We start from the raw sequence: 24583 nt of genomic DNA on the forward strand, positions 1-24583 counted from the left end.
AGTTAAATATGTAGGAGTAAACAAACTAAAAAAAAAGAGTGATAATAAAAGAAAAAGAAAAACTTTTAAACACATCCATGTTACAAAATCCAACTTTTAAGAGTCAAACATCTCTTTAAAGAAGAAGAAGAAGAAGAGAGAGAGAGAGAGAGAGAGAGAGAGAGAGAGAGAGAGAGAGAGAGAGAGAGAGAGATGATGAAATTCAAAGTCCCAAACTTTTTGATGCATCTAACTAAAAACCATTATAAAAATTCAACGTCATGAACGAGTGTTTTATTGGCACATAAAATCTGAAAAAGAAAAAGGAAAAAGACCGATTGGCTAAAACATTATAGCATCTACAAATTTTGTGAGATCACGTAATGTAATTGATGAATGTTAAAATTAGAGATATAAGGTATTGGGTAATATTAAGACCTACAAATCCTCACCTAAACCCTATTCTGGAATTCCTTGTAAATCTAAAACAATGCAATAAAGGAGTAGTATCGAATTGACGATAATACCCTTGGTGGGATGTTTGGAAGTAGTGGGTGCCATGAGGGGTATTGGAGTCATTTTGAGAAATGCATGAGTGAACAGTATATGGGATTGGGTTATGGGTATAGGGACTGAGATTTTTTCTTATGCTTTTATTTAGATATAAATGTAATAGAAATGAAAGAAAAAGAGGGGGAAAGTACATAAGAAAACGTTGTGATGTGTAAGAGTTATTGGATTTATTAGCTGCTCTCTTTCTCTTTCTCTATCTCTATATCTCTCTTCACCCAACAATCAATTTAAATCTTTTGTCCTTTCATTCTCTGCCATCTCTCTCTCTCTCTCTCTTCTTTTTTTTTTTTTTCATTTCTCTCTTCCTCAATTTTCTAACTTTTGTTTTTCTCAAGAAGGTTTTTTTTCCCTTTTCATATTTTTTGTTTTTATATAAAATAATTTTGTTGTTTTTATTTCATGGAATGTAACTAAAATTTATGTAGCAATGCAATGAAAATGAGGTTTGGATTCTTCTACTTTAACAAATTATAAGGATTAAAAATTTTATATTTAACAATGATTTGATGAGAAATTAAAGAGTGATACCCTGCTTCTATATTAATAAATTTTCAAAATTGTGTTAATAGATAATATACCATGTTGACAAATAATTAAGTTACGTTTAGAGTTTGTTTGCATCAATAAAAAAAAAAAAATCAATTTTTATCCAAAACTATGAATTTCATCAAATTACATTCCTAAACTTAAAATAAGAGTTACAATTTTAAGCTAGAATTGGAAAAGGTGTGACAATTTTTACCCTCCTCCATATGGAAAACATAAGGTAAAACATAAATGTAGTAGAAAATTGAGAAATTTGAACATCTTGAATCAACTAAATTTTATATTAAAGAAACGTGAGTTCTGAGGAAATGTAATTTCATAAATTTGAAATAATAAGGCGATGATAATTGATATTATATAAAAGTTTAGAAATAAAAATTGGAGGGATTTTTTTTTGTTTTTTTTGTGTAAAGAAATGTAAATATGGAAATATAATAAGACAGAAAGGAAGTAAGAAGTAGAGAAAGAAATTAGAAAACAAAGAAAGAGAAAGGGAAAATAGGGGAAGAGAGGGAGTGATGAAGCGGAGCCGAGCCGAGAGTTACATATGTAGACGGTGGTGAAGGGAAAGAGGATGGGAAAGTCCAAAAGGGGCAAAAGTGGTAATGACAAAATAAATAATAAGAAAACAGGAAGACAGAGGAAGAAGAAGAAAAGAAGAAGAAAAGAAGAAAAGAAGAAGTAGAAGAAGGAAGTGGAGAAACGATGACGGAAGCTTTACTAACGGCGAAAGTTGTCAGTTAGCCTGTCTCTTGTGGGACCCACCCTCCCCCTCTTCCCTCTGAAGCCGCGGGAATCTTTTTGTTTTTATTTTCATGTTTTCTTTTTTCTTCTTTCAAAATTGAAAATACAAACATGCCTTCATGCCTCCATCCATCCCCCCCATTATTGTTCTTCCTTCTTTTTTTCGTTTTTATTTCTATTTTAGAAATTTAATTTAACAATGCCTAACAAATAGACATAAATCAAATTCTTAAATCAAATATTACCAAATATATGGTATGTTTAAACAGCGGATTTAATATGATGATGGGATTAAATGACTCACCCACTCCCCTTAAGTTTTAAATTTAGGATGTCGGTAACCAGTAAATATGAATATGGGCCGAGGGGAAAGGCCCAATATGGGAAGCAGATGGGGCCCTTAGAAAGGAACAAAATAGCAAATACAACCAACCACGCCTCATTATTACACTCCCATCATTAACGCCCCATTTTTTTTTTTCTTTTTTCTTTTTTCTTTTTGCAGTTTTCACACTTCCTTTGATAGAGACATTCCTTTCCTTCTGCCTTCCCTCTCCTTTTTCCCACTATTATTATTTCTCTTCTCCCCCTCAATTCTTCCACTTCTATATTTTCAATCATTTTCTATAATTTATTCCCATAACAATAATAATAATACTCATATCTACCCCCAATACACATAAACCTTCTCAAAATTTACCATTTTAATTTCACTATCTAACCAACACAATAGGACTCAAACTTGATAAAGAGATTCAAATTATCACAACTAAATTAATTTACTCCACATACTATGCCCTATTTTAATAATTGTTTTATATTTTTGGCTGCTGATGGAAATCAACTTTTAATACTTACCAATCTTATCCAATCAATTATTGGAAACATGATATGGACTTCAAAGCAGAAGTTAACTATTTTGAAGGAAGTGCTTCCAAAATGAAAATTATTCTAATTTGCAATGGGGAATGTCGTGTGTGTGTGCTCTGTCTGAAAGTTAAGTTTATTACCTCTATGTCTGGTAATGGGCCGCAAAAATTGGATTTGGGCTCACGAGTGGTCTGCTATGGGGATCGTGACCAGACATACCATTTGATTATGGGCCTAGTCCCGGCCCGTGTTTTCATTTGTTGTCTGATTGGACCACTCTCTTTCCACCTAAGAAAAGAATAATTCTGTAATGATATGTTTGTAGGAATTTTATAAAATAATAATAATAAAAAAAAAAGGAAAAATAGTACAATTTGTTAAATAAATTAATTATTGACTGTAAGATGAGTATGGTTAAGACATGTCCTTCATCAAGTTCAAAATTTCATCCAACTGGTTTGGACCTAGGTATGGGATGATTTCTCATTAGTTTATTTATTTATTTTTTAAGAATTCTTTGGCTTAGATTTAGTGTGAAAACATTTATCATCAAATTTTAAGGTTAATGGTAAATTTGAGTTAAAACGTTAGGTAAGACACCAAGTCTCATGTCAAGAGTCCATAAATATATTTCCTTCTCACAATAGTAGAACTCGAAGAAAAAAAAAAAAGAATAAAGAAAGAAAGTTTGTTGAGTGCTATATCTAGAATTTTGTTATATGGCGTTTAAATTAAATTAAACCCATTTTGAAATATCAAAACATTTGGGATTAAGTTTCAAGCGTTTAATTTTTTTTTCTAAAAGTAATTTTGTACAAAATTTGAGTTTTTTGACAACCATTTTAAACAGTTTCTGCCAGAAATGTTTAAATAAAAACGTTTTTAGTCAATCCAAACCAACCTTTATACTGTTTCTTAAATTTTTTTTTTTTTTTTTTTTAAATCCATTGCCTATGTGAAGTTAATCTTCTTCTTAATAGAAACGTTTTTGATAAACCTGGGCTGTAATATGAAGTTTTCCCCCACTTCTGATTTTAGGAAGCATCACACGAAAGTACCCTTCGTTTAAAAGATATCCATCCTTCATTCAAAAGTTATAATATTTACCCATACCTATCATAAATGTTTCAAAACCAGCCATGAAATAGAAATAAGCTGGACTTTTTTAGGCGAAAATGGGAGCTTGAAATGGGTGTAATGACAACATAGAATGGTGAGGCCAATGTTTACGTCTCAGTTTTCATTCTTAATTTGTTCTATTTCTGTCCAACATTGTAACGTATTTCCTTTAAAGAAATAGGAGAGCAAGTTTTTAACAAAGAGAAGTGCAATTAGTTAAAATTTTTAAAAAAGAAATGCACATAATAGGGGGAAAAATTGGAAGCCACATTCAATATAAATGCTAAATTCAGATATTTACTTTTAATGGAAACAAGAAAACGACAAGACTCTATAGTGTCTCAAGAATTTTAGGTGATTCTGTCGTTAATAGAAGTTACCTGCAGCTTCTGAGAGCTTAAACATTTGACAGTTTCATTTCATCAACTCTGCTAGCTGCATATGATCAAATCGCAAGGTTCAGTTGAATGTTCAAAATGAAGAACATATAGATGCAGTTTCAGTCGTTGGACAAATTCTACCTTGAAGAGCTGTTTCAAAGTCCTTGAGTTGAACCATGAAACCAACGTTCGGAGCTGCTTGTGGTCGTCTACTCTTGACGTGTTCCAATGCTTGTGTTAGGTTCATACCTCGCTTTTTCATCAGGTAGGCAACTGTAATGGTTACACTACAAGGGAAAAGAAAATAAATTTATTTCTGGCAAGAAAAAAAAAAGGTCGGTATGCAAGAAGATTAACCGTTTGATAAATTAAATGAAGTGGGAAGGAGGAAAACAATGGAGATTAAGAGGAGAGGAAAGACTTTGTAGAAACTATGCCAAAGATTCACCTTCTGGATATTCCAGCAAAGCAATGAACCAAGACTCCACCAGAATTTCTTCCCTCATCGATAAAGGTGAAACAATCGTCAAAGTGCTGTTTAATATCTACATCTCTAGTGTCCAAGACTACCTCAATTTACACACAACAGAAAGTAGCATTGGATGTCAGCAGTAGAAATTCCATTTGATTGAAAAGCAATGATAAACACTGATATGAATCATGACAATCACAACAAGTTCAGTACATGAAGCCTGAACAGCAATACGACTCTATAAATTTTTACAATGATAAGCATTGATAACTTGCAAATCATGACAATCATAAGTTCAGTACATTAAGTTTAAATGGGGTCAATACTAATAATCATTCACGGATTTATAAGATAGATAATGAATATCCTACATGAATAATGACATGTGGAAACATTATAGTTTTCAGATGATGCAATTGGAGATGAACTAATCCTGTAAAATAATCGTTGGCTGTGAGAATGCAGATTGAATCATTCTTTAAAGCGTGATATAGAAGGAAGGTAGTTTCAGGTCCCAAATAGAAACTTCCAACAAATATTGGGTAAAACTATAAAGTCATGTCCGTCACCAAATAGAAGTTGGGGCTTTACATACCACGTACTACTTTATAAACAAAATCGTTTGGATCAGCAGGTGGCATTGAACAAGCAACGGTTAAAATGTGAGTGATACTCAATTTCTTCAGTTGATCTTTGTTATGGGCAGCTCCAACGGACCCTAAGAACAGACCCTGAAAAGCCACAAAGAACTGTAGCTTCAGAATGCAATTTAAGCAGAAGTCCGAACCATCAACTAAAATAGTTAGGCACAATCGATGGTGAATATTTGGTCACTTTTGAAATGATGAAAAATGGCAGTGTTGTCAGAAAGAGCATTACACCTAAAAACATTGGATTCTAAAAGTCGTTACGATTTTCTATCTAATTCGAATTACCTCTTCAATTTGGCAAGGAATTCTGTCCTCTTTAAAGCTTCTCTTTAGACAAATGATGTTCCATATAGCAGATAATCGAGCAGTCATATAATCGTGATCCATTTCCATAGTAGAAAACCAAAGAATTCAAGTCCGATAAGTTTTTTTCTTTTCCTTCCCCTTCAAGAAAGAAAAAGACACCGACTTGAGATTTCTATCTTATCTCAACAAGCTTTAAATAGCATCGCAACTGACACTGCTTAAACATTATTTTAAGTTGAAGCTTGAAACGCACATAAGATCACAGCTTCAAAATATTCATATCATCATAAGTCCATGACCTTAAATTCAACAACACAAAATAACTGTACAAGTTGATGAAGATTGTACAAGATTCAATGAAAAAAAAACGAGGATTAATAAACTAAATACCGTAACTGAGCTAGCAAGAAAAGTAAAACTAATTTCATTAAACGCCATTTCATGTCAATATCACATCCCCAAATCTACCCCTTCGTTGAACCGCATAAACGAATTAAAACTAAAAGAAACACAAGTGGACTAGCAACCATTCACGGACACAAGAATTTCAGATTCTCCTCTTATCAATGGATAGCGTATGATGGATTTCCTATTCTATGGATTTGATTAGTGGAAATAAGTTTGCAATCAAAGCATCCAATCAAACGAACAGATCAAAACTCAAGAAATTTGAAGTTTCAATTGAGCTAAGAATCTAGATAGAATCGAATCCCTAAACGAAAAATTAGAAAAAGAAAAAGCGATCTAAGTACTCACCTGGAAAATCTTCGAGTCTCTTACGGAATTTGATGGATTGAGAATCCAACTATTTGAGCATGAACAGCGCTTTGAATTTCATTTTACCATTTATATGGATTCAACATCCACCGATTCTGCGGCGTAGAGGAACGATCTTTCATTTTTGATAATATACCGGGAAACTAAATCAGCGATTTGTACGGGACAGTTTGTTTATATTTTTACATTGAATATATTAACGAAAAGGATTGTTGATTAAAGAAATACATTTAGAAAATATATAATTATGAATATGATTCATCTAATCTAATTCAATAGTACTCTCACACCTACCTTCACGCTCTTGTACTCTTGCTTACTCCTTCAAAACATAATATACTTTGATACCAGTGAATATGATACACTCCAAATATTGCGTCATTGATTAATTTTTTGAAATATGTACTTTTTATCTAATTTTCATTTAAGTTTGAAACCACGTTCATACCCAACTTAATTTACACGTTTTAAAATGTTTTAATTTTACCTACGACTTAAACTTTTTCTTTCTAAATACTCTAAATTTTTAGATTCCAATGGATGGATATTAAAAAGTTGAATAACATTTTGAGTGTGAAATGTTTGATATCCATATTCTAATAGATTTTTCTTTAAGCATTGTAACAATACTTAGCTTCCTTTAAATTGACTCGTAAATGTTTGTTAAGAAATTCATTTTTCTAAAATACACTTAAAATTTGAATGACTTTTCCACACTTATTTTTTTTAAAGTACACACTTGAAACTATATTCCAAACATACCATAGTTTGATATGTTTACAAAGAATTATGAAATATATACATGATATAGATTTGATAGTTTTGAAAGAGAAATAATACTACATATGAGAAAATTTCGTCTCTATATTTGTAAAATAAACTATTAACTAAGGGAAAAAACGACGATAGGGAGAATATATAATTTTTGTTATTATTATTTTTAATTTAAATTGTTGGGATTCTTTGCCGAAAGGAGCAGCCCTCTCTATGTTTGGCTCTAGAATAATCAAGAATTAGGAATTTTCTAATCTTAATATCATGACAATACTTGTTTTCACTCTCCTATCTCCTATTCGTCACACCCCTCTTTCACTAAGTTCTAAATATTTACCAAGTAAAAGTAGAAGGTTAGGCTAAAGTGTAAATTCTAGCAGCAACCACCACAAAAAAAAAAAAAAGCAACAGCGACGAAAACTGAATCTGCACCCAAACACAGACTATTATAATTCTTAGACTATTAGAAGTCACTTCTCGACCCAAATGTTTTCGTTGTGTTAACATTGGAAATGGACATCTGGTGTCACGTAAAGGTCATTTGCGCTTTCTATGTCAAACCACATGTATATCTTGTTTAAGTTCAAACAATATAGGGCGATTGATTAAATTTCCAACCTCTATCTTTCTTTTTCATATTTATTCAAATTAATTTTCACTATTTCGTGGTCTTTTTAAATGAATGTAATAGATCCCTAAATTCAAAAGCAAAATTGTAGACGTCCAAAAATTACAACCTCATATTTTTCTTTCAAACACAATCTTAATTAAGACATAGGCTTGAGCTACTGTTAAAGATTAATTAACAAGAACTGCACAATACTTTAGAACTATGTCGTGGATAATAATAATGATATTGAAAAGAACCAACCTAATTTTGTCTAAAATGAAATAGTGGCAACAAAATTTTTAGACGAGTATTTGGCTTAACTATATTCAATTTAGGAGAAGAAAACACTTGTATATATTTTGGAGGAAATGCCAAATATAGAAGATTTTGTTGAAATCGTGGCCTTTTTAGTGGTTCTCTATTACCCAATATGTGTGTGTGTCATAGAAAGGGTTGCCGCAAAGAAATATTCTTAAAAAATATGCTTCTTCTGAAAGTAAAGTTCATTGAAGCATGATCACACAATGAAACAGTTGCGTTGTTGGTCTAAGAAACACATTGCACATATATCGATACAATCACATTGCAAATACTATTTGTCTAAAAAATTAGTAAAGCAAAGAGATTCGATTGTAAAAAACAATCCATAAAATGGAGAAAAGCTCCAAGAGTTTGGCACCAGAATATTTATTATGATTTAAAAGTCAGTACCAAAGATGAACTTATTAAATACAATTTACAGAATAACCTTTATATAGTACACAATACTATTGGAGGGTACCATTCCAAAAGGAAAAAAAATGCAAGCTAAAATAGATTTGACTGAACTAGATTTAATCTATATACCAATTGGATGAATTCATTAGGTGCTCTTCAATTTCACACAATCATTGGTAGGTGTCACGATATTTCTAACATCGTCGGTGTTACATGTAACCAAGGGCAAACATCAAATAAAGGGACTATAAATTGTTCCATTTGTCTATGTTAAATGGACTAATAAAAAGTCTCAAAAGGATTACCAACGTTACTTCTTTTAGTGTCTAAATGAATTAGTTACTCATTGTACTAACTCGAGCATCATTATATAATTGTATCAAATTAGTATAATGATGTATTAGGTGACCAAACAAGATTGAGAACAAACAAAAAAAAGAAGCAGATTGGATGTCAACTCCGGCCACCAACCAGCTGTTAGAAAACTTAGGAGATAGACAAAATTCAAGCTCCAAAATATCTCAAAATCACTGGCAAAGTCATTTTCTCACTGTAATACTAATCAATCGTAGTATCGGGCTAATTAGTAAAGTAAATTATTGGGAAGATTATTGTTAATCCTTGAATTTTAGCCCGGAGACATATGGGTGTGCAAAGCAATCCGAAAAACCAAGCTCGATTGGTTTTAACCGTGGGTTGATCTAAGAAGGCACCAATTTTGGTATGAGCGAAGCGAGAGAGTATTTAAAGAAATGAGTCTGGTTTAAAGAAAGGCATGAGAGAGTGATGGTGTAGCCAAAAGGAAAGAAAAGGAAAAAACTCACATTTGACACATGGCTATGTTAAAAACCATTCACCTACGTTTTGGCCAAGAAGATAGACATAGAAACGTTATCAGATTCATTTCCACCTCAGCATCCCATCATTTTTCATTTTTTCATCTTCACTAAAAATTGAATTTAATGAAATTTATATCCATAAATTTTATAAATATATTCTCTCAAACAAACTCCTCCACCTGGCTCTTATCCAAAAATTTTCCTCACCCAAAGTCTTCACTCTCTCTCTCTTTATAACCTATTCCCAATCCGCGGCGAACCTCCGCCGACTGCACCAGAAATTTCCATGGCTGTTCCCCATTTTCCCTTCCTTCTTCTTCTTCTCTCTTCCTTAACCCTCTTCCATGGCCAAACCTTCTCTCTCGTCATCCCCCTCACTAAAGATTCCCTCACCAATCAGTATGTAGCCACTGTTTTCCATGGCTCTCCGATTAAGCCCGTCCATCTCGCCGTTGATCTTGGCGGCCAGTCTCTCTGGATGGCTTGTGGTGGATCTTCTTCCAGCCGTTCGATTCCCAGCCGCTCTATTCAGTGTATTGCGGCTACTGGTGGGGGTAGATCTGGGTCTGTTGGTGGCGCGTGTGATGTAATCGCTGGGAATCCCTTTGGGGATTTGGAAGGGAAGGCGATTCTGGTTGAGGATACGGTGGCCGTCAGGTCTTTGGACCGGTCTACGGCAGCGGTGATTGTCGCTCTTCATTCTTGTGCTCCGAGATTTCTTTTACAAGGTTTGGCGAAATCTGTTAAAGGGGTTCTAGGGCTTGGCCGGAATCAAATCTCGCTTCCGGCTCAGATCGCGACGGAGCTTGGTTCTCACCGGCGGTTTTCCCTTTGTCTCTCGTCGACGAACGGTGTTGTTTTTCCGGATAGTGGAAGTCAAGACTCTGTTTATGGATCTGAGATTTCGAGTTCTTTGACTTACACGCCGATTTTGACCAAGAAAATCGACGCCTTGCAGTCGCCGGAGTATTTTATTAATGTAAAAGCCATTAAAGTAGATGGTAACCGCCTCGATTTGAACAAGTCCTTGCTCGATTTAGAGGGGGTAGGCGACGGAGAAGGTGGAGGAGGGACAAGATTAAGTACGGTTGTTCCGTACACTGTTTTAGAGAGTTCAATCTTTAACTCTTTGACGGCGGCTTTCAGGGCGGCAGCAGCAGCGATGAATATGAAAGAAGTGGCGCCAGTAGCGCCGTTTGAGGTGTGTTTTGAATCGGAAAACATGGAGATGACGGCAGCAGGGCCGAAAGTGCCGGAGATTGAACTGATCTTACAGAGCGAGATGGTGGGATGGAAAATCTATGGAAGAAATTCAATGGTGAAGGTTAACGATGAAGCTTATTGTTTAGGGTTTGTTGATGGTGGATTGAAGCCGAGAAACGCCATCGTTTTGGGAGGGTATCAAATGGAGGATATCGTTCTTGATTTTGACATGGGAACTTCTATGCTCGGATTTAGCTCCTCTTTGTTACAGAGGAAGAGATCTTGCTCGGAATTTTCGCCGGTAAATTTACTGGAAAGTACGGGATGATTTGGGGAAGAAGATGAAACTTCAACCAGGGGTTAAATTTTGAGGGTTTTTTTTTTTTTTTTTTTTTTTTTTTTAATTTTGTGGAAAATTAGAATTTTGCTGTGTACTATGGGAGGATATATATATATTTTTTCCTTTTTTGGTGCAATATTTTGAGATATCTATTGTACTTTTTTGTTGTTGTTATGATTTATGATAATTAACATAAAAAGAATTATAATTGAGATCGAATTTTGGTATTTATTGTCATAATTTCTTTTAGTTCTTTTGTGGCTTTGAATCACAAATCATCTCTTCTTTGTTTGTTTCTCCTTTTTCTTAATTGAACATGCAATTTAATAGTTAGATGCTGTTATTAATTTTGGGATCACTATTATCATGTTATGTTACTCCTAAAATGATGCTTTTAGAAAACAAATGAAATAACAAAATTGCTTTCAATTATTTCAAAATCAGTCCCTTTCTTTTTGTCTTTACAAGATTTAGTGAAACTCATAAACATAGATAAAACAATAGTTCAATGATTTTGATAATATGTAGGAGAAAATACTAACCATGGTTAGGTATAACTATGGTTAGAAGGATAGGTTATGAAGAGTGTTGTGTGATTTGATGTTGAAAACAATATTTGTAACTACGGTTAGAATAGTAACCATGGTTACCTGAGGAGTTGGGGTTTGGTGACATTTGATATTTGGAGAAAGAAAAGAAAAAGGAGTGACGAAAGAAAGCATCTTTGTTAGAATAAACCTCAGGAGGAGAAAGAGAAAAAGAAATGAAAATGACAAGTAATTACCCTTGGGCCTAAGATGGCGTTGGATGTTTTGAAGGGCAAAAAGGGGAAAATAAAAAATGAAAGGATAAGAATGGAGGTGGCGTTTGTACGGAGTTGATATAATATAAGTGGCTCAGTGCTTATCAAAAAGACAAGTCCTAGCGTCACATCCTACTTTTAGACCTTCTCTTCAATTATTATTCAACATTTCAATTTCTTTTTCTTTCTAAAAAATAATTGTTTTCATTTGTGGAACTATAATTTTAATTTATTAACAACTATAAATAATTGTTTTTATTTGTGGAACTATAACACATCCCATCCCATCCCATCCCATCCCATGCTCTCTTCCATTAGGTCGCAACGTGTGGTTTCTATAATTCGCCTACATGTCTGTCCTGAAACGACCTTATCAATCAGAAGGTTGTATTATAGGATTTGAAACATCGCGAACTCCAAATAATGGATAAGGTCTCTTAGATCAGTTTTCATATTGACTTTCCAATTTCAGGACACTACTACAAAAAACAGGCTTTCTTGACGCTTGCAGTTTTCCTTTCTTGACGTTTTTCGAAAAAAACGTCAAGAAATATTTTATTTTTAATAAAAAACGTCAAGAAATTTTCTAAAACAACTTTCTTGACGTTTATTAAACGTCAAGTAAAATAAATTTTCCCTTGACGTTTTTAAAACATCAAGAAATATCTATTAATTTTTTGACGTTTTTAAAACGTCAAGAATCGTATGAATTCAACATTCTTGACATTTATTACACGTCAAAAATTTAAAGTTTTATTCGACGTTTTAAAAACGTCAAGAAATTTATACAAAAATTAATGATGTTTTTTAAATGTCAAGATAATTTCTATATAAATCCTTGACGTTTTTAAAAACGTCAAGAAATTTTAAAAAGGTTCAAACGTCAAGAAATTTTAAAAATATTCTTGACATTTTTAAAACATCAAGAAATTTTAAAAATATTCTTGACATTTTTAAAACATCAAGAAATTTTAAAAATATTCTTGACATTTTTAAAACATCAAGAACCTTTTTAAAATTTCTTGCGTAAAACGACGACGTTTCATTTATAACATTTTCCCTTTTCTAAAACCTAATCTGCCGCGCGTTTTTCCGGAAAATCTCAAACTCTCCCTCGTTCGTTCGTCGTTCTCCCTTCGCGCTATCACTGTTTGTCGTTCTCCTTCGTGCATTCGTTCGTTCACCGTTCACCATTGTTCAACGTTCTCCGTTCATCGTTCACCGTTCACTGTTCACTGTTCACCGTTGAAACTCGTAATCACCTTCTCTATTCAAAAACCCGTGAACACATGCACCTCTGTACGAAACTCGTAATCACCTCCGTTATCCTCCAAATCCTTTGTGAAAGGTAATAATTTCACTTTTTGACTTTGTGATTAGAACTTGTAATCTATAATTTAAAATTGGAATGTGTTTATTGCCATTTTTCCCTTTGTGATTAAAGCTTACCATCTGTAATTCCCTTTGTGTTTATTGCCTTTTTTCCCTTTCTGATTAAACTTACAATCTGTACAATAGGGCTTGTTATTTGTGAATTTCTCACATTAATTTACTAGGTTGTGACATTGGGAATTAATTAGTTTATGTTTAAAGGTTTAATTTCTTCTTGTGATGTACCTATACACATCCATATGACTATTTAAGAAAACCATTGCTCTTTGATTTTACTTTAATTTATTCTCTGAATCAAATATGTTAAAGTTGATCAAAGTTTAGGTATTATTATTGGCGAAAGAATGACCCACTACTACTTTAACTACAAAAAAGAAAAGGGAATGGGAAAAAAGAGGGCATAAAGAAAACGAATGAATGCAGACTTGTTTAGGGATGAATTGGGACTTTGAAAGAGTGAAAGGCTTAGAAAAAAGGATTGCTTAAAGTATTTGAAAGAAATTTGTAGTAGGAGTTTTAGGGATCCTTTGTTGAAAAACTATCAGTTATCTAATTTTCTGAGTAAGAGTGTAACACCCCGAATCCTAAGGTAGTTTATTTTAAAGCAAATTGTATTAGTTTAAAGAATGAAATTATTTAATGGAAAAGAAAACAAGTTAAGGAGGAAAAAGGGATTTGGGGATGTAATAATAATAATGATATGTTATTGTTATTATTATTATTATTATTATTAATCAATTTAAAAAAAAAGAAATTAAAATTGAATTTCGCTTTCTTCTTCATCGCGCACGACCTCCCCCCCATTTCATTTTCTCTTTTCTTTTCCGTTTTTCCTTCTGCCCTAACGCAATCGCCCCTCCCCATCTTTGTTCGTGTCTACGACCACCGCCCCAACCTCACGTCGGCCACGTCGGCCGTCTTTCTGAATCGCCGTCGTCCCGTCAAGGTTGAAGTCGAAGAGCCAGTTCGCGTCGCGGGTCGTTTTCGCTCGGCTGGTCTTTGTTCGCGACTTCCGACCATCGACTGTTGCAGAAACTGTTCTCCGCCTTTTTGTAGTGTGGTCGCTCTCCTCCGTGCATCCCTTCCAGTCAGACCGAACCGCCCACACCCTCTGTCCAAATCTGCCTCCATTTTTGCAAAGCGCCGCCGTGTATTTTCCCTTTCTTTCAGCCGCCGCGTGACCTTCTGCTTTTCCAGCCGCCGCGAGATCCTTTACCTTTCAGCCGCCGCGTCTGTTCGTTGGCCGACAATAAGGTAGCATCGTGCTTCTTCTTCCAGTCACGATTCATAACTTGTCGTACACTCTAATCTGTTTGTACGATCTTTGTCGTATAAGTTAGATCGTCGCTGCCGCTGTTTTGTTGTGAGTTCTCTGATAAACAAAATTAATAATTTCTGCGTAATGGATTGTTAAGATAAATATCAAATGTTTGGTTAATATTGTTCTCGAAGGTGTTGGAAGTGAAGTTGGTTTCTTGTATTCATAAGCAATACTTGGTAAGCTAGAATCTACTTTAAGGAGAAATTAGTGGAAGTGTGTATCGTGATAGATGGTCAGTCGTGCTTACTCCACCACAAAGAGACTTTGAAGATAGATATAACAACGATGAACTTGGTGATACAATACTACAGTGTGAAGGAATACCCAATGGTATGCCAGATGTTGACTTAAATAATGACTTGGATGACAACATCTTAACATACGTACGAGCAGATTGTGAAGGCACATGGATACCTACATAATATTATAAGGTTTAGTTTTACTGTTCTCAAACTAATAGTACCATTCGTTTATTATGCTCATTCATCTCAATTAATTGATCAGTTTTTAATTTTGTTTAAAACTTGTATACTATGCTAATTGTTTCTTCATTTTGATTGGCAGCCTTTGATTCATACATCACATGGATAACTTTAGTGATGAAGAAGCTGGTGTTGAAAATGAAACCCCAAAGCAGATATGTAGACCACGAGGACCAACTATTATGTTCGATGTCACTCGCATTAGAAGTTTGGGAGAGAAGAAGGTGGTGATGTACAATGAAGACGGAGTACCCATTGGTGAGAATGGAGCAAAGTTGAAGTCTTTCATAGGATCTGCGACACATTATCATGTCCCGATCACATATTCATCGTGGAAAAGTGTGCCGGTAGAGCTGAAAGATAAAATATTCAGTACGGTTGAGGTATATATATAATTTCAATGTGCTTATATTGATAATGTTCATAATGTATACTTTATTAATCACTTTTAAATATTTAGGCCGCATTCGTCATTGATCCCAGATCGAGGAAAAATATTATCCAAACTGCTGGCATTTCGTTTCGTCAGTTTAAGTGTTGGCTAACAACAAAATATATTATGCCACATAAGGATGAACCACAACTCCTACAAGTTCCACCAGAAAAGTATTCATTCATTGATCAACATCATTGGACAGAATGTCTAGATTGTGTGAAACTTTTCAGGTATGTTACTTTCTCAATAACAAATATATTTGTAAAGTTTAGATTGCATGTTACTTTCTCACTAACAATATTTTTGAAAAATAGGAAAAAAGACTTCTCCAACAAGATAGACGATCTAAGAACAAGTATAACCATAGGATTTCGAGGAAGGGTTATGCCAATCTTATCGAGAAAATGGTAAGAACTAATTTATTAAGTTTATCAAACTTTATCAAAGGTTGTTCTAATCTTATTATGGAATTGAAATGTAGAAAAAGGAAGGTTCAAACCAACAAGAGTTGGATCGAGCCATCATGTGGAAGAAGGCAAGTATCAACTTTTAAAGTCATTATATTTTTGTAGACTACTAGCAATTAGGATTACTTTATTATTCAAATTTGTTGCTTTTATATAGTGTCCACTACAAGTCGGGAGTACTGAGTGTGGATACTACGTCATGAGGTATTTGAGAGAAATTGTGACTAGGGGAAGCATTGTCATATCTGATGCGGTATGTTATATATCAAACTATATTAATTTTGTGAGTTAATTGGTTTATTTGTATAGTCAGTTAATTCATTTAATTTATTTTGCATGTTTATATATAGATTGATACACGAAGATCATACTCACAGGCAGAACTAGACGAGGTGCGAGTTGAGTTAGCTGACTTTTTGGGTTCTTACATATGACTATGACTAATATTTTGTGATTCTGAAGTAGAAAGTTTTTTGTTGTGCCGCTTCTTTATGACCTTAAACTTTATGTATAGAAACTTTAGCCTATAAAACTTTATGTAAAGAAATCATGGACTCGTTGAGGAAAATGTTTGGGTAACCATCGTACTCTCTAAGACATGAGGCAATTAAGCATATTTACACCAAACAGATGAAGGAAAGTACCTCTTGTTGGCTTTTTGGCCCTTAATCTCAAATTAATTTATTTTAATTATTTAATTAATTTATGTTTTGATGATAACAAATCTGTTTTTTTTTATTGACAATTTTATTAATTTGAATAGACCATATCGTAGAGTTTGGAAAAATGATTATAACGCCTCTTGAATCACCCAAATCAAAGTTCAAACGAAGAAAATATTGCTAAAAGAAACTTAACCGAAAACTACCCGAGATGGTGACGTGGCGACCAAGCATTTAATTTGAACCAATTAGAGAAAGCCACTTGGAGCGAACCAATTAGAGAAAGCCACTTGGAGAGTAACAAATGTGGCTTTTGGTTATGTTTTATTGGCTTTATAAAGAAAATGAATTTAAAAAGAAAATTACTTTAATATTATTGTTTTTCCTTGTGTCTAATGAGTAGTTTTTTTTAAAGATGGTGAAGTTGCTAAGTATTTTGAAAAGACATATTATTATATTATTATTTGTATTGTGTCTAACGTAGTTGAGTTTAAATCTCAACCATTCATTTTCCTTTTACTTGTATCTAATGACCAAAAATGATTTTGAATTTATCTTTCTCTCTTTTTAAATACTTCACTTTTCCCAAATTTTAGAGTGACAAGATTATTAAAACTTTACAATCCTCAAAAAGTGCAAAAGACCAACATTGTTATTCTCTCTAAAGCTTCCAATTTTTATTCTTTTCATCTTATTCTTGAGAGCTTCTTATTGTATTGTGAGGATTAAATTTGTGAGCTTCAAATTGTATACTCACTCTTTTAGAGAGTTTTATTTTATGTGATTTAAAAATTTCAACATATTGTAACGGTTGGATTCTAACCCGTGGAAAGGATCGAGTTTGCTCTTAAACCGGAAAAAGAAGCAAGAATCGGTTCGGCTCAAATCCGTGGAAAGAGTCAAAAGAAGATTTTAGATTTTCAATCAAAATCCCAAGAGGTGCTTGGGAAAGTGGATGTAGGTTGAGTTTAACCGAACCACTATAAAATTACGGCGTCTTCTTCTCTAACTCTTTTCTAATTATTTTTTAATTTAATTTTAGTTACATATTCTTATTGGTTGAGTTTGATTGCATACTTCCATTCATATATTTTTTTATCAATCTTGTTATTTAAGAAAGTCTACAAAGTTCTATTTTTAAATTAAAAAATATCTAATTAGTTGATTTTAATATTTATTTGTCAAAAATTTTATTTTTAAATTAAAAAATATCTAATTAGTTGATTTTAATTTTTATTTGTCAAAAATTTTATTTGTCAAAAATTTTATTTAAACCCTATTCACCCCTCTAGGCTTGCCATACTAATCCAACACCTCTGTTAGAGAACATGTCCTAGACATGCACTTCAATATCACTGAAGTAAATGGCGATCCATTGATGAGGCAAATTGAGTAAAACATGCATGATACTTATGTAAGTTGTATTTCTAAATATTTATGAATTTACAATATAAGTTACACATTTTGATCATTTTCTTATGCGTTTTGGCCTCATTATTCCAATAAAAGGAGCTATAATGATGAATATTTACACACATTATCAACAACGAAAAGTGAAGAATTCCATAATATGAACTCTTTATGAGAAGTGAGATCAGAAAAATTCCCATGAGCAGAATTATTTTAAATGTATACATGAAAAAGAACACACAAAAATGGAAAGGCAACACAAAAAATGAATAAGGAAGTTCATGAGAGGACCTCGTTGCCGGCTTTAAGAGCATGTTTGGTATACAAACCCGAGAAGAACCAACAACACCTCTACCATGCTCTGACTGTTGATGCCCCTACCATTCTCTAGATCCCACAATGGAAGTAGCATCTCTCTGTTCACAAGCGTTGCATGGTACAAGTAGAAGGGACGAAGGGAAAGTTGAAGTGGCAAAGGAAAGTTGGAGAAGGGAATAAGAGGTTAGGGGTTGAAAACAAACCTATGAACGCGAAACCAACAACGAAGATTTGAGATTCAGAGAGGAAAACGAAAAGGAAAACGACGAAGATATAAGATTGGAAGAGGAAAACGAAGAGAAAAATAATGGAGATGTGAGATTCAAAAAGGGATGGGAAAAGGGAAAGAAAACAGGAAGTATTACATAGAGGAGGAGAAGGATTATGCAAAGAAGGAGATTCTTTTTTCTTTTCTTCTCTTGAACATTAATGTTTATGCATTTTTTTACCATTTTATCCCATGCTAATTTATCATTTATCATAATATATTACATTACATTTTTGTTTGATTATAAAGAAATTTTGTGTTTCCATTTAGGACTCTTTATTAAATTTAGTGATTGTTATCTAATAAATATTTGATTGTCATCTGATTTTGATTAGATATTAAGTAATTTTTTATTTTTTATTTGATTGTCATGCTATTGCTATCTTTTTGTTATTCGGTTGTCATACAATTTTCATTAAATATTAAGTAGCTTGTGATTATTATGTAATTGCTATCTGATTAATATTTTAAAGTTACCTAATTGTCATACAATTTTAATTAGATAATTAATATTTTGTGATTATTATATGATTGCTATCAAATTAATATCTTATTGTTACCTAGTTGTTATTCAATTTTAATTAGATATTTAATATTTTGTGATTAGTTTTTTGAATTTCATTAGATATTAAGTACTTTGTGATTTCTATTGGATTCTCAAGTGTTGTTATTTTATTGATATATGATTGACGTGTGACTGCTATTTGATTATTATCTCTTATTGATATATTTTAATTTGATTGCTACGTGGTTGTTCATTAGATATTAAGTACTTTATGTATCCAGCTCTTCTATAAATTTCTTAACACATCTTAAATAAAACTTAACTAAAAACTACGCAGTGGAAATTGAATCAATAAACTTATTTTATTAATTTCAACCCAATAGTTTCTATAATTGAATATGACGTGGTGCAAATTTTCTCAATAAGAATTAAACAAAGAAATGCCTGAAGTCTTCCAAGTTTTCAACCTACGATCGTTTAGGTTTCCAGTCTGATCGTGTAGCTTCTTAACCGATCACTTAGCCCTTATCGCTTATCCTTTCAAACACGATTGCTTAGCTACCTGAACGATCACTAACCTTCGATCGCTTACCTGTCTACCCAATCACTTACTTTTCTAGACGATCACTTACCTCATACAACCTAGGGAGGGAAAACTTAAAGCGTAAGTCAAATGACTTAGTGAGTGACACTTTTGAAAACCTTTTGGAAATACTATAATCTCAAAAGGTTTTATATGTCAAATGACTTAAAAATCATTTTCATGTTGAAATTTATGTCCTAAAACTCGTAGTTTGTAGTTTAAAATTATATTCTATTCAATAAAGTGGTTATTGAGAACTTATTACTGAAAATAGAATACTATAATCTTGAATCCAATAAGCTAAGGTTCTAAGGGTATCTATTGTAGACTTGAACTTTATGTAGAGACATAAATGTGGATCAAGTTTGAGTATATAGCCTAAAAAGTCTATAATGTATGAATAAGGTTGGGCTCCTTATTCTGGAAACATCATGGATGCTGCCCGCTTTGTAGTTAGTGTACAAACGATGTGATCTTGAATCGTTCATGTAGAGACATAGAAGTGAGGGCATCATATGTAAAGAGTTTATATAAGACTAAAACTATGAAATAGCCACTTTTAAGTTATAACACTGTTAACTATATAAATCTGACTATTTGAATTATGATGACCTAGGTAACTTAATCTTAATCATGAGTTAGCTATGAACTTCTGTTCAAATGAAATTATCCTTAGATATGGATAGGTAAGAGCAACTCAACAACTCTGGCCCAATTAACTGTCCATTTTAGGAGTAGGATCAGGTGGATGACTAGGAACATAGGGTGCATGACGAAATTCACTCCTACACACTTTAGGGTTAGTAGATAAGTTATTCCATTAGGGACTGAATCCAAGTCTTGAACAAGGGGGCCCCACTCTCTCATTAGCCTGAGAGAAATTTGGTTTATAGGTTGGACCTAATACCAATTGTTCAATAGTGGATCAGTGGGACTTAAGGAACAAAATATAATCTCGGGGATAAAACAATATTTTGATCCAACTGAGGTTATGAACAACTTATGAAGGATTAACTTACTAATCATGGTTATATCAGATAGACACAAATATATCTATAGTGAGAGGAGTGCAACTCCGAGACTTTAGCGAAATGACCCATTAGTTAAAGAATGTTGATTAGCTCAGTCTAAAAGGGTTTAGTAAGTTAATCTTGAATCATTGGAGCCTAAGATCTATAAGTCCATTAGGTTCCCCTGCTAGCTCATATGGAATTAACTTAGAATAATATGTTGAAATAATTTGAATTGTTTGAATTAGGTAAAGAGAGAGAAACCAACAAATATATGTGATATAATTGCAAATTATAAGTTTAAGATAGAGCTTTATTCTCACACCCTATCCTGGGCACCTGCTTGCTTGGCTCGAGACGTGGCGTAATGTCAACAGAAGTCGTTCACCTATGTAATGACCTCAACTGACACATGACATGAATGCATGAAACTTTATACAACAGAAGTCTTTTAAACATAGAGATACCTTAAAATAACCGCAAATTCATAATGTGACCCATTGGAAATTCCTTTTATAAATGTATAAAACATGAAATATATACTTTTTAACTAAATACAGAGTAATACTTTTAAATAAATCAATTCCCTTTTATGAACAAAACTAAGTTGGCCTGACATCAGTAAGTTCAACACGTGGAGATACACAATCTGTACCTGAAAAGAGGGAAAACACTTTGAAAGAGTAAGTCGAAATACTTAGTGAGCAATGGTTTTAGAAAATAGGTTTTCATAAAAAGTTTAGTATAAAATTGAAGCTTACATATATTTATCAGTAAACAGTCATAATATTTAATTTGAAACATTTGCATAGCTTTTTTTTAAGACAGTCGTCCATAGCCACGAGTAGTATTTACCCCTTCGTCTGAAGATGAAACAGTCATTGGGTAGCTAACCCTCCTCCTTTAAGACATAAAAATGTACACTTCTTGATGACCCATAAACTATAGGCTCGTCAATCCTACCATCAGTATGAAGTTAACCACATGTGTAATAGGTCTCATGATATATTCGAGCATAAAAACATTTGAAAACATTGAAATATTTCTTTAAAAGTTTTGAAATATTTTCTTGGTCAGGAAATCATAACGTAGCTTGAAAATATCATTTTAGTAAACATTCATCATAAATGATGACTTTAAATAATAGCTTGAAAATCATGTTCATAGATCATTTAAAACAATTTGTTACTCATAAGCTATTGCTTGCAGAGTTTGAAATCCTCATGTTTAATAAATAACATTTAAAACGTTCTGTTACTCACTGTCACTTGAATAGAGCCTTGGTCGTGAGAATCCTCTCAAGCTTCATTGATCTGAAAGACTCATATTTAATCCTTATTTAATCCCTTGAACATGAATTATCCAAAACTTCCCTTAAAATTTCCCAAAAATAACACACCAGCTCAAAACAGCCCAACGTGCCAAATGGCATGGTGGATGAGACTGGTCGCGCGTGCATGACCTGGGGTCTTGCTGCGTGCTAACCTCGTATTGGGGTTGCTGCACATGTCTTTGTCGCCTACCCTGCACGCCCATAGCATGCTTTGCATGCGTTGTGCTCATCGAACACCGTGCGTGCCGTGCTAATTTCTAAAGAAAGGTCATGCACGTAGTCTGAGTGTATGTCTTGCAGCTCGACTATGTCATGGTCTTGTCATGTGCGTGCAACTAACCAAAATAACCTCTAAATTCAAAAGGCATATCCATCGTGCCTATACATGCAAGCCTCTCGGTTACTACCCAGAACACTATTTTAATTCAAGAATCATGACCTATCTTTGAAAAATCATAACACTTTTGATAAAACTTCCTTCTACAAAATTGATTTAAATTGTGTCAACTTTCTTACCTCAAATTGGTGAAGGAAAATTCCAAGAAGCAAGTTTTGTAGCCCTCTAGAAGTGCACCTTTCTCAGATTCTTCTAGAAAATGACCTCATCGACTAATCTTGATTCAATCACCAGCCTTCTTGAATCCAAATTGAATAGTTGTCATCTCTCACAAACTAGATACAATTTTTTAACTTTCAAGATCAATTTGAGTAATTTTTCACAAGTAAGTTGTGAGAAAACCTTAAATGAAGTTGCCTATTTATTGAAGTCCGTGCATGAGGTTAAGGTGCACTTAATCCTTGATTAGACTCACCTCTTAAGCTTTTGTTTACACCTCATCAACTCCTCCACGTCCTCCTTGGCCACAAAAATGTATGTTAACAATATTCGAACACCTAGATTAACTTTAAACTGTTTGCTTAGAGCATGTCACATACTTGTCTTAAACGCATTGCTAACCTCCATGGCATTGTCGCATGGTCTTGAATGCATAGCCTCTCAACGACTAGCTTTGTTGAACTCTTGCCGTCCAAAGAAAAACATGCTAACTTCTTTTCCTTCCTTTCCTAGCCTTGCTTTCTCGCCTAACAAGCCTTTCTCGCGTGGACAATCTCTCACCTTGTCGTCAAGTCCTTGCTCAAACGCATAGATAATCTCTTTGGAGGTTATCTCACATAGTCTTTAGAGGCTATCTTCTCTATTTGGCCGTATAGCGTTGGGATTTATGTCATAAAACTCGTAGATTGTAAATATAATCAATTGACCATTATTAATAAAGTGTTATTATTGTAATTTCAATAAATATTATTGATTATATTATTAGTTTTTGTCTTAATAACCTAAATCTAGTAAACTAACATTCTAAGTTATTTGATGATCTTGAACAATATGTAGAGATATCCATGGATCAATGTTCAATATTGTCTTAAAGGGCCTATAGTATATGGATAAGACTGGATACCTTATCTTGGTAACACTATGGATATGACTCACTTTGTATTTGATACAAACACAATGATCCAATACGTTCGTATAGGTGACATGTGGGTGAGGTTATGCTATGAAATGAGTTTGAATAATACTGAGCCACCAAAATAGTAATCACTAGTTAGGTTTCTATTTCATCAGGATGACCTAGATAACTTAGTCTTAATCTTGATTGTATTATGACTCCTGTTCGTGAGGGATTGTCCTTTGATTTGTACGGGTGAGAGTTGCCAGATTGTCAAATCAATATACTTATCATTTTGAGTACAAGATCGAGTAAGGAGCAGAAAACATAATTACACAAGATGAAATTCACTTCTTCCAGAGTTTAGGGTAAGTAGATGAGTGTTCTCTTAAATGGTGTCTCTGAGACTTGAACAAAGAACCCTACCATCTTTATGGCACGCAAGAGGTTTCTATTTTTTGGTTGGACTATAAACAGATTGTTCATTAGAGGAGCACTGGTATTTAAGGACTAGAGGTAACCATGGAGTAAAACAGTAATTTGACCTAGCTGGAGTTATGAACACTCGTGAAGGACCAACTTATTGTTATTGGTCTATATCTGTGGACACAAAAATATATCTACAGTGAGAAAGGTTTAGCTGTGAGTCTTTAATGGATTGTACACACAGTTAATGAATATTGATTAATGTGGTTAATGAGTTTAGTCAATTAATCTCATATCATCGTAGCTTCTGATCTGTTGGTCCATGAGGTCCCCTTCCTAGCTCGTAAAGGTTCCCTTCCTATCTGTAGGTCCATTAACTTTATATCTGTTAATGTGGTGATTTGTTCTAAGTTTAAGTTTTGTATATTTTCTTTTAGACGCTGCCATACTTGACTTATTTAATGTGGTGACTTGTGAACAAAGCTGCCATACTTGTGAATAACTCATCAGAGATTAGAGTGTCTTTCGATATCAATGTTGTTTGGTCTCACTAGGGTTGTTTTGTGAAACAAGCAAATTGAAGACAATATTAGTGAAGTGATGCACTACATTTAAGCCATGGATGATGTGATCAAGAGATTTGAGAGAGATTAGAGGCTATTAAAAAAAGATGGTAGACACTTTGGTTGACCATCCCAGTGTGTTTGATATTAGAAAGACATGATGTTATTAAGAATAAATATAAAGGATTCTTTGCCTCCTTTTTTTTGCAATCAACCTTGTCAATATATTAGGAAGACATAATTATTGAGAGGGGG

At 33.5% G+C, this 24583-nt stretch overlaps 3 protein-coding genes across 3 annotated transcripts; 2 read left to right on the forward strand and 1 right to left on the reverse strand.

The window, feature by feature from the left end:
* Positions 1-196: 196 nt before the first annotated feature.
* LOC101211942 (dual specificity protein phosphatase 1) lies at positions 197-6705 on the reverse strand. The gene is made up of 7 exons (XM_011658895.2): positions 6396-6705; positions 5619-5777; positions 5279-5414; positions 4660-4777; positions 4353-4498; positions 4212-4266; positions 197-3000 (listed from the first exon to the last, which is right to left on the reverse strand). The coding sequence occupies exons 2-6, from the start codon at positions 5724-5726 to the stop codon at positions 4229-4231; spliced, it is 546 nt and encodes a 181-aa protein (XP_011657197.1). The 5' UTR covers positions 5727-5777; positions 6396-6705; the 3' UTR covers positions 197-3000; positions 4212-4228.
* A 2805-nt stretch (positions 6706-9510) lies between these two features.
* LOC101211706 (probable aspartic proteinase GIP2) lies at positions 9511-11130 on the forward strand. Its single transcript, XM_004150953.3, has one exon. The coding sequence runs from the start codon at positions 9643-9645 to the stop codon at positions 10885-10887; it is 1245 nt and encodes a 414-aa protein (XP_004151001.1). The 5' UTR covers positions 9511-9642; the 3' UTR covers positions 10888-11130.
* A 2747-nt stretch (positions 11131-13877) lies between these two features.
* On the forward strand, positions 13878-16475 carry LOC116404374. Its single transcript, XM_031886698.1, has 7 exons — positions 13878-14845; positions 14979-15279; positions 15357-15562; positions 15647-15739; positions 15814-15867; positions 15957-16052; positions 16150-16475. The coding sequence occupies exons 3-7, from the start codon at positions 15536-15538 to the stop codon at positions 16231-16233; spliced, it is 354 nt and encodes a 117-aa protein (XP_031742558.1). The 5' UTR covers positions 13878-14845; positions 14979-15279; positions 15357-15535; the 3' UTR covers positions 16234-16475.
* Positions 16476-24583: the final 8108 nt, after the last annotated feature.

The sequence above is a fragment of the Cucumis sativus genome, chromosome 6 (assembly GCF_000004075.3).
Source record: "Cucumis sativus cultivar 9930 chromosome 6, Cucumber_9930_V3, whole genome shotgun sequence".
Classification (NCBI taxonomy): domain Eukaryota; kingdom Viridiplantae; phylum Streptophyta; class Magnoliopsida; order Cucurbitales; family Cucurbitaceae; genus Cucumis; species Cucumis sativus.